Raw genomic sequence first — 10,550 nt, forward strand, 5'->3', positions numbered from 1 at the left:
TTACAAGTTAATCGTCTAGGTAAAAACTCGAGACGACTAATGTGTAAGTCGTCTAAAAAACAAAATATTTTTTTTTTTAGTTTTCTAGTGGACAAAAGAAAAATTCAGAAAAAATATAAGTTAGTTTTGTGGTTGACTTCATGTTTTGAGTCAATTTTGCAAAAAAAAAAAAAAAGTTAAAGCTACGCCCTTTACTCATCAGGACCAATAATATAAGATCAGAACCACGCGTATATTCTTATTTACTAGTTCCTTCGGCTCAAGCAAGTCATCATCGATCTCAAAGGCAAGTTTGAGGAGATTGCAGTCATCTCCTTTATCTTTTCGATCTCTGCTTCCATTTCTTATGATTTATGTTCCGAATTCATCAGATCAGATCAGATCGATAGGTTATCCATTCGTACTTGTTTTATTTTTCTAGAGATCTGGATTTCAATCTGTAGCCATTGGTTCACAGTTCCCTTGATGAAATTTTTGTATTCGTTCGCCAAAGAAGAAATAGGATTTGGTTTATGTTGATTCTGGTCTTTTTTTATGTATGACACTTGTTATAGATCTGATTGTAAGTCTTTGTAATTTTACTGTCTTAGAGACTGGTGTTGATGATCTATCACTGACTGTCGTCTAAGATCTTAGTGTAATCACTAGTGATCTACAAAAGTGATTAGTTTTTTTAGTGGTGTTAGTAACACTTAGTTTATCACTATTTCAGGTGTAACTTGGTTCAACAGCAATGTCAAGAGCTAATGTAAGTGTATATCTATCACCTCATTGGTCGTCAAAAAAAAAATCTATCACCTCATTGAATGTTGTTTTTATGTAGGCTTAATGGTTACACCTGACTTTCTAATTTATAATGAAACAGGATTCTTGTCCTTTGGTAAAAAACATCCTTCTTCTAGACTCTGAAGGAAAACGTGTGGCTGTCAAGTATTACTCGGATGATTGGACAACTAATGCTGCCAAGTTAGCTTTTGAAAAGTATGTCTTCACGAAGACCTCTAAAACCAATGCTCGCACAGAAGGTAAGACACAACTGAAATTTCCACATTATTAATGTATGTACTAATTCTTTGTGTAATTATTATCATATTTTTAATGTCTTTCAATTTTTTTTACATTTTGCAGCGGAGATCACACTGTTGGAGAATAACATTGTTGTCTATAAGTTTGCCCAGGACCTTCACTTCTTTGTTACAGGAGGTGAAGATGAAAACGAGCTCATCTTATCATCTGTTCTACAAGGCTTTTTTGATGCCGTTGCATTACTTCTCAGGTACTAACTCCCCCTTAACAAACAACTTGAATCTTCTTTTCCTGGTCAGGCAATTAAAAATATGGCATCCTTACAGGAACAATGTTGAAAAGATGGAAGCCCTTGAAAACTTGGATCTCATCTTTTTGTGCCTTGATGAGATGGTTGATCAGGGGTAAGCTTCGGTTCTGTTCTGCAATTTTATAACTATGTTAACATCTTAGCCTTGCGCCATAGTTAACTGCAGATTAAAGAATAATATGGACTATGACAACATATTGTTTGATCTACAGTCAGTATGATAAGCTCTTCTTGTTAAGTCTAATTAAGGACTATCATATCTAGCCTAGGGGTTGTGCAGGAATGTGTATAGCTATTGTAGACTCAGATAATTTATGGGGGGCATTCTGGATTTGTTACTAGTTTTGCGTAGGGCATTTGTTTAGAGATGATGAAGTCTTTTCTATGTTATCATTGGGGTGTGGTTCTTTGGTGAAATGAATCAAGAAGGATATTCATGGTGTTTGAATCCTGTCACGGTTATAGTCATGCTCATGTGTCCGTTGTCTTATATGTTCAGGATGGTATTGGAAACAGATGCCAATGTCATTGCGGGAAAAGTAGCAATGCAGAGCACAGAAGCAAGTGGTTCACTCTCTGAACAGGTGTGATGCTATATGAGTTTCTTTTAGCAAAGTGATAATCTTCATAGTAATTATGCATTTGACAATTTTTGTGCCTTTTGAATTGTAGACATTAACCCAAGCATTTGCAACGGCGAGAGAGCACCTGGCAAGAAGTCTTTTAACATGATTATCATCGTTGTAGCAAAATGATCTTTAATCATGGGCTTTTAATAGCCATACCTGAAATTGTTGCTGTTCACTAGAGATGAGTGCATGTTTACTCAAGTATCTTATGACTGATTTTCTTACAAATCGTTTACTTGTATTGTTTCCTTTTGGAATTTAGATCAATTATTCTTTTTTGTTGGTTACCAATACTTCCATATTATATTTTACTGTTCCTAAGAATTATTCTTTAACGGATGAACATATATGCGCAATCATGTGATTGCCAAGTTTGTGTTTTTGTCTGCATGAAATGTGAGAAGGATTTGCATGCGAAAAAAGTGATCCTAAACCTCTAGTTTTTTTTCGGGATTTCTACACCATAACTAATTAACTATTATATAGTAACAGTCCCCACAAACTTTTATCCTCATAATTAAACACAATTTAACTATATCTGTCTATTACCTCACCACTTAAAAGATCGAAACATGAATCCACACAGACAGAAAATTGGGTTTGGTACTAATGGTTTATAATTTTAACCGATACTAAACCAGATGGTATCAGTGGATATTGGTACAATCAGACCCAATCGAAGATCCAACTACAAAAGGATTAAACCCGACCTGTGAAACATTTTTTTTAAATCCCAAATAGAACATGAAGAACCCTAAAAATTGAATTTTCATATTTGATTGTTTAAATCTTCATCCATTGAAATTAATGATGTCTGGATCGTCAAATTCTACTGCTAGAGCTTTGAGTGGATCATCTAACTCGCCTTACCTAGTTTTCTTTGGTCATAATCAATGAATCTAGAGTGTGAAATGAAAAAAAAACATGAAAATCAAAATTACAAATGCTAAATTATTATTTACAATATGGGTATGTTATTTGGAAATTAATAAGGGTCAAATCGTAGAGAAGATTGATGACAAAGGCAAGATCGTCAACTTATATTAACTTAATTAAAATCATAAAATATCAAAACACATTAATCCCAGGTCAAACTTGTGACTTCATACGACTTTTAAAAAGCAACAAACCACCAGCCTACTTCATCTTCATCGTAGAATCTCTCTATATATTATCCTACATAACTACTATCCTACGTATAAACTTCATCTTCTCCACAGCTTCTCTTCAAATATAGATTTATCTTTATTTCATTGAATGAATATAAATCTATCTCTTTACAAATAATATATTGTATCTCTGGTGCTTTTTAATATTTTCTCTTTGACTTCAATCTTCTCTCAAACTACATTTTCATTTTTGATTTTGAAACTAGAACTAAAAAAATTTTAGAATCTGGGTTGTTAATTTTAGGGTTAAATATGTTGGATTTCTGGGTCAGATAATAGGATGTAGTTCTAGATTCGGGTTAATTGGTTATGTTGGTTTAACATTCCAAATCGGGTCGTTTGGGTTAAATTAGGTTAACTATTGGTTAAGGTTTTAGTCAAACCTAGTTAACCAATAGTAAACCCACTTTGTGTCGATTTTAGATCATACATTAAAGTTCAGGTGGATTCAGGTTTCCATTTTTCGAATTGGGGGTAATCGGTTGAAATAGTTAAATTGGTTTAATTATGACGAGGATAAAAGTTTTCGTAGAACTGTTATTATATGATAATTATGATGTAGAAATAGGTCGTTAACCCTTTTTTGGGTTCAAAAAGTAGAAAATACTTACTCACTCAAATATATGCACACTCACCATTGGAGAAGTATGCAATTTTTGATAAACAGATAGTTCGATGTCGATGCACTTTTTCATTTTACGATGACTATGGTTCTATTCTGCACTAAGAACGATAAGTGATAATAGTTTAGTGCATTCTGGTCCTAACTTTCGTCTGTTTTGTTTGACTGGTTTGAAACGCAGGTCGATATTGAGTTCATGACATATTGATATAAATTTCAATACCTGGTATGTATTATGTAGCCCAAACAAACACGTAAATGTTCTTTTTAAAAGTTACGAGTTCTTTTTTTTTTCACACTAAAGATAATTTTCATTAACAAGTGGATCAAACCACAACCATTACATCCCCCATACAGAATAAGACCCAATCATACCCATCAAAAGTCCTAAAGGACTAAAGGTTGCTTACACAAAAAAGGAAGAGAGCCACCTAGGGTAACCTCTAACAACATATGATTGAGAAAAATTCTCAGCAACAGCGCTTTTGGCAATCAAATAGGCAGGAAGAATAGCCTTTCTCTTAACCAACAAGTGCTTCCACCGATCCAAAAAATGAAGAGAACTTTTGATTTTTAGCGCAACCCCTTTAAAAGATGGCCAAGCGGGAGGACGAAGAATAGCCCCTGAAATTTCCGTTGACTCAACTCCGAATATAACCTTGTTTTTCCCCAGACTTCCCATGCTTTCTATAGCCCATAACCATCCATTTGAATGGGCATCAATAGCATCAGTCACATTCGCAAAGGAGCATCTACTGTGCATCAACGCATCTCCTCTATCGTCCCTTAATATCCAAGACGCCCCACTGACTAGAGTCTGCTTGCACCATTCAATGCCAATATCACAGCGCACCCACCCCACTTCCGGTGGTTCCCATTCCAGCACACGCCTCTTCTCTATCAGGTCCCCATGAGTTTCTACATCCTTTGCTAGAGTTTGGGCCATTAACCATTCATCACAGTCAGCCACAGCTTTGGAGACAATATCCTGGATTTCAAAGATCTTACCCTCAAAGATAAAGGTGTTTCTATTTTTCCACAACCTCCATAGAATCCAGGGGTATACCTTATACCTGTCACTTTCCTCGCCCTTTTTCATCAAGAAATCCATATTGAGGAAGATGGAAGACTCGTGAAAACCATTCTCTCGCGCAGGAAATTCAGCTTCTGCCCACACCCTCCTCGCCACATGACAAGTGAAGAAAATATGGTTAGCCGACTCTGGTTCATCACCACAGAACTGACATCGCATATCAACTTTCATCCCTCTACTCGCTAAACCCTCTGCCACTGGGAGCGCCAGCGACAAACATTTCCATAAAAAGACCTTCAGTTTAGGTGGGATCTTGAGGAACCAGATCCTTTCCTTTAGTGGATTTAGCGATGGCAAAGCCTCTGCTTCCATCTTTGCCTGCGAGGATGAGAGGTTATAGCCCAGCCAATACCCTGACTTAGTCGAATAGGCTCCACTCTTATTGTGCTTCCAGACTTTGAAGTCCTCTTCTCCCACCGCAACTTTGATCTTGAGGATCAGCTTGACATCTGCCGGGTAAAAGAGCTCATTTAAAATACCGAGATCCCAATCCCCCGTCTCTGGATTAAGGAGGCTAGATACCCGTAGATCTATGTCTATAACCCGGTTCCTCATCAAAGGTGCTCTCATTCGTACCCCATCATTCAACCATGGAGACGCCCACACCAGCACTTTAGATCCCGAGCCAATCCTCTGCTCTAATCCTTTATCCAGCAGTTCTTTTCCAAACATAATGCTTCTCCATCCATAGGATGGCCTCGAGCCTATAGCTGCCTCATCAAAGGTCTTCCCATCAAAATAGCGACTTCTGAGGAACCTGGATAGAAGGCATTCAGAGTCATTCAAAAGCTTCCAACCCTGTTTTGCCAGTAGGGATTGATTGAATAAATGGATATCTTTGAACCCCATCCCTCCTAGCCTCTTAGGCAGACACATCTTCTCCCAACTCAGCCAGTGGATTTTCTTCTTATCTTCCACCGAGCTCCACCAGTATGATGCCATAGCGCTCTTGATGTTATCACAAGTCGTTTTGGGGAGTTTAAAACAGCTCATGGCATACACCGGCATTCCCATTGCAACCGATTTGAGCAAGACTTCCTTTCCTCCTTGGGAGAGAGTTCTAGAAAACCATGAAGAGAACCTTTTCTTCATGTTGTCCTTTATGAAGCTCAACATTTCCACTTTGGATCCACTAAAACACTCAGGCAGTCCCAAGTAGGAGCTAGCACCTCCCGTGTTAGTGATCCCCAGCCTCTCGTGAATCTCTTTCTTGATCTCTTCCTCCACCTTCTCACCAAAAGTTATTGATGATTTATCCAAATTCACGACCTGGCCCGTCAATTCTCCATATCTTTTCAATATATCCTGCATTTGATTGCACTGCTGGATAGAAGCCTCCATCATGAAGAGACTATCGTCAGCGAAAAGCAGATGGTGAACTGATGGTCCTCCCGGAGAAAAGCTAATGCCCTTAATCAAGCCTTCACTCTCTGCTTTGTTCATCATGTGCGTCAGACCTTCTGTGCATAGTACAAAGAGGAAGGGAGATAAGGGGTCACCCTGCCTGAGTCCCCTCTCCGGCTCCACCAGCCCATAGGGCTGACCATTCATCAGAATAGTGTAGGTCACCGTGGAGATGCAAAAGAGCACTTTCTGCACCCATCTTTGGTCGAAGCCCATCGCCAAAAGCAGTACCTTGACGTACTCCCATTCGACTCTGTCGTATGCTTTGGACATGTCAGTCTTGATCGCTATGCACCTCTTGGAGATATCATTGTGGGTTCTCAGGCTGTGGACAGCTTCATGCGCAATCATGATATTATCCGAGATCAGCCGATCAGCAACAAACGCCGACTGATTTGGTGCGACTAGCTCCGGTAAGAATGGCTTCAGTCTGGTCACGATGATTTTGGATACAATCTTATACATCACTGAGCACAGACTAATGGGCCTCAGATCTTTCATTGTGACCGCTGGGATCGTTTTCGAAATCAGACAGAGTTGAGTAAAGTTCCATTGCAACGGGAAGACTCCAGTTCTAAAGAAATCCTGCACTTCCATCGTAACTCTCTGACCCACAACATCCCAGTACCATTGGAAAAACAATCCAGACATTCCATCAGCCCCCAGAGCACTTCCAGGCTTTATCGCAAAGGCAGCTCTTCTAACTTCTTCTTTAGACACCACCTTAGTCAGCTCTTCGTTCATCTGGCTCGTCACTCGGGGGTTAAAACCCTCAAAGAACTCTGACAGGTTAGATGGATTAGAAGTCTTAAACAGCTTCGAAAAGTAGTCCACAGCCACCTGACCCTTTGAGGCCTCAGCACGGTGAGTGTTACCGAGTTCGTCAATCAGCTTGTCTACCCCATTCCTATTCCTGGTAGCCTTCACCGAAGCATGGAAGAACTTAGTGTTTCTGTCTCCAAATCCATTCCACTTATCCATGCACTTTTGCTTCTAGAAACTATCATCATCTTTATAAGCTTGAACCAGCTGGAACTTAAGGTCTTTCATCACTCTGAATGATGGATTCACCTTAGACTGTTCTTCATCGAAGAGAAACTGAAGCTTAGTCAAGCGAATTTTAGAGTTTGCATCACTGTCCTTTTTCCATCTGCTTAAAGCCACTCTACAGTCTCTGATCCTATCAAACACAGAGCTTCCCCTACCAGCCCCTGTAGCACCCCAAGCCTTACTCACTGCAAATCTAACCTGGGGGTTATTCAGCATACGAGAATCAAACCTAAAGGATCCCCGGTAGGATTCATGAGACGACATCATACTGAGAAGGACTGGTCTGTGATCCGAGCCCCGCTTAGCTAGAAAGGTTTGACTGGAACTAGGGAACAGAGAAACCCATTCCTTGTTGCCAAAGCACTTATCCAGTTTGCATTGGATCCAGTTTGCATTGGATTTTAGCCCTGATCGGCCGTTAGCCCTGATCGGCCGTTGCCCTATCTTTGAAAGAGATGACATCGCTGTCTGTTTGGTCAGACATATTTTTTCTTGATCTTTCTGTGATTTGAGTTAGAAAATCCGACCCCCTTCTTTCTAGCGCCAAACTGAGGGAACCAAAATTTGTACTGTCGATTTAAGTTAACAGAGAAAAGTAAACAATTCTCCACTTTCCTCGAGGATCTAGATTCCTTGCGTAGTAAAATGAATACGAAAAGAACACACTGATAGTGCTCAAATTACCCAGTAGAGCTTACTCTCTCAAATAAGAGGTACAGCTGTAGTACTTAGGGATCGAATCACGAGGGGCTAGGGAACCAATTAAATCTAATCAATCAATCAATCCTAGGTGAAGTTGGTTTTAATGATGAAAATGTAAATAACAATTCCTAAAATGAGCAAGGTAGTTGCTCTAACTAACAATATGATGGGCGTTTCAATGAAATGAAGAGTGCTAGACTTAGGGCTTTTATTCAGGAATGGAGATTATAATGTCTATAACACTACAGGAAATGTGGATAGTAATAGCGGACGAAAAACGCTATGATTCATTTTTAATAGCGCTTCCTTGGACGCTCTGAAATCGCCCGTTATAATAGGTCCGACCCTTTTAATAGCGGTTTTCGGTTGTGCTATTATTAAGTTTATAACAATAGCGCTTTTGTTGTCGCAATTGTTAATATTTATAATAGAATTTAACAAATGTTATTAGAACCTAATAATTTGATTTTTCTCAGTAGCAAAGATAGCAAATGTTTCATGTTATTAATTAGTTTTTTATTTATCCGAAATTAATTAATAATAATTAGTGAATTGATTTTTTTTAATAATTAATTCGAAAATATGAAATAAAAACAATTTAAATTATTAGAAATCTAAAAACAATACAATTATTTAATTCCCATAACACAACATTATCACATTCATACAAACCATAAAACATTTTTCCTCCTTTACACTACAAGAAATATTGGTATAATTAAAAACTAACTAAAACACATTAAACCAAAAACCTAATTAACACTCAACCTAAGTAGTCTCCTTCCTCAAGCTCCTTTTTTCTCTTTGGCCTTCCTCATGATTCATCTGTTTATTCCACCTTCCTCAAAGTCTGTATGCCTCCTCCACCTTCATCAAGTTCTCCGCAGTATCTGAAAAGCACACAAAACAAGTGTTGCTAAATACAATGATTTGAAGACATACACCCATACTTAAGACTGAAATCAATCCGTACAAGATTAACTAACAAGATAAATCATCTCAACATACTAACACGATTGTGCTTAAGTCTGCCGTATAGAGTAACATTTTAGCTATAACACTTCAAAGACAATGAATCAGCAGAAAGATATAAGCAAAACTCTGAGAAGAAGAAAGTCTCAGACTTTACTCTCACAATACCTTCAAAGGTTGCACTTGGCATTCCAGTGAGAAACTGCAACATTCATGTATGTCTATCATCATCCCCTTGATCTGCATCATTCTTGCTGTATACATCATCTTCTGACTCAACGTTTTCATCCTTCATTGTTGATAAAGACAATTAACCAATAAGCAGCATATACCAAAGAAAAGAACTAGATTTAAAGTACTAATTTCGAATACAAGAGATGTTCCAAATAAAACAAGAACTCGTCTAAACTTCTGAGAGTAAGAAAACCCCTAAACTTATGTTCAAACCTTTCAGACCAAACAAATATTCTCTATTGTAATAATAATAATATATTGCAATTCATACAGTGACGACAGTAGTAACAAAAGAGACAACACAAACAAAATAAGGAACTCGTCCACCTCAATCATTTAGAGAAGCAAGTTGCGTTGTAGGTTGTAGCTAAGTACTAAATTTTCCGACAAAATATACCCCGAATGAAAAGCAGCAGAGATAAGCAAAACTCAGAGAAGAAGAAAGTCTCAGTATTTACGATTTGAGATAAGTAAATGACGGTGTTTGTGGCGACTCCGGTGAAGACGGATCTGAGAAGCGATGGTGGTGGTGGCGAGCGATGGGGGATGGGAGAGATGGCGATGGTGGCGGTGGTAACGGGCGATGGCGGTGGTAACGAGAGATGGTGGTGGTGGTGGTGGTGATGGTGACGACCGGCCGTTGCGTCTTCTCCGTTCTCTAACATCTAAGAACTCCATCTCTTCTCTCTCTCTCTCTCTCTCTCTCTCTCTCTCTCTCTCTCTCTCTCTCTCTCTCTCTCTCTCTCTCTCTCTCTTTCTCTCTCTCTCTCTCTCTCTCTCTCTCGGGGACGACTCGTAGATCTGAAAAGATAGTAAAAAATGAATAAATGAATAATTAAGATCAACCGTCGATTCAATGTCAATCCAATGGTGCAGATGGGGTGATCCATGCCATAACCATAATTGACCAATAGAAATAAAGGACGAGGATTGATACAGAAATGATTTTGGGCCTTTGATTTAAATCAATCAATGGTTCAGAAAAAAACACAATATAAATTCTCTTTTATTTATTTATAAGCTATTACAAAAAATTATCTAAGCTTTAAATACTTTGATATAATAATTTAAAATATGAAATCTAAATTTTTATTTGAAATTTTAATTAATTTACGGAATTATAATTTATTTAAAAATTAAGATTTAATGTTATGATATATGTTAAAATGAGATATGTGGTTTAGGGGTTATGGTTAAGATGTATGATTTTTGTTTTATAATATACTTGGAGTTTTGATTTAAAGTTTCTATTATAAATTAGTAAAGATTGGATTTGTGATTTTGTATGTAGAGTTTAATTTTGGGGTATAGGATATTAGATAGAGTGTAGATTTAGGAT

The 10,550-nt window shown here is 37.9% G+C and overlaps 1 protein-coding gene across 2 annotated transcripts; it reads left to right on the plus strand.

The window, feature by feature from the left end:
• The first annotated feature begins 208 nt into the window (after window positions 1–208).
• LOC108833220 (coatomer subunit zeta-3) lies at window positions 209–2,252 on the plus strand. 2 transcript variants are annotated; one of them, XM_018606653.2, is made up of 7 exons: window positions 209–286; window positions 713–748; window positions 866–1,025; window positions 1,129–1,276; window positions 1,353–1,430; window positions 1,836–1,920; window positions 2,009–2,252. In XM_018606653.2, the coding sequence occupies exons 2-7, from the start codon at window positions 734–736 to the stop codon at window positions 2,066–2,068; spliced, it is 546 nt and encodes a 181-aa protein (XP_018462155.1). In that variant the 5' UTR covers window positions 209–286; window positions 713–733; the 3' UTR covers window positions 2,069–2,252. The 2 variants fall into 2 exon arrangements, with proteins under 2 accessions (XP_018462155.1, XP_018462156.1); XM_018606654.2 differs by having other exon boundaries at window positions 284–389.
• Window positions 2,253–10,550: the final 8,298 nt, after the last annotated feature.

Source organism: Raphanus sativus, chromosome 9 (assembly GCF_000801105.2).
Source record: "Raphanus sativus cultivar WK10039 chromosome 9, ASM80110v3, whole genome shotgun sequence".
Taxonomy (NCBI): domain Eukaryota; kingdom Viridiplantae; phylum Streptophyta; class Magnoliopsida; order Brassicales; family Brassicaceae; genus Raphanus; species Raphanus sativus.

What these genes read in the sequence shown, in the direction of transcription:
- LOC108833220 (XM_018606653.2), top strand. An exon ending in AACCAATGCTCGCACAGAAG is followed by an intron (nt 1,026 to 1,128) that starts GTAAGACACAAC and finishes TACATTTTGCAG; the next exon opens with CGGAGATCACACTGTTGGAG. An exon ending in GTGGTTCACTCTCTGAACAG is followed by an intron (nt 1,921 to 2,008) that starts GTGTGATGCTAT and finishes TTTGAATTGTAG; the next exon opens with ACATTAACCCAAGCATTTGC.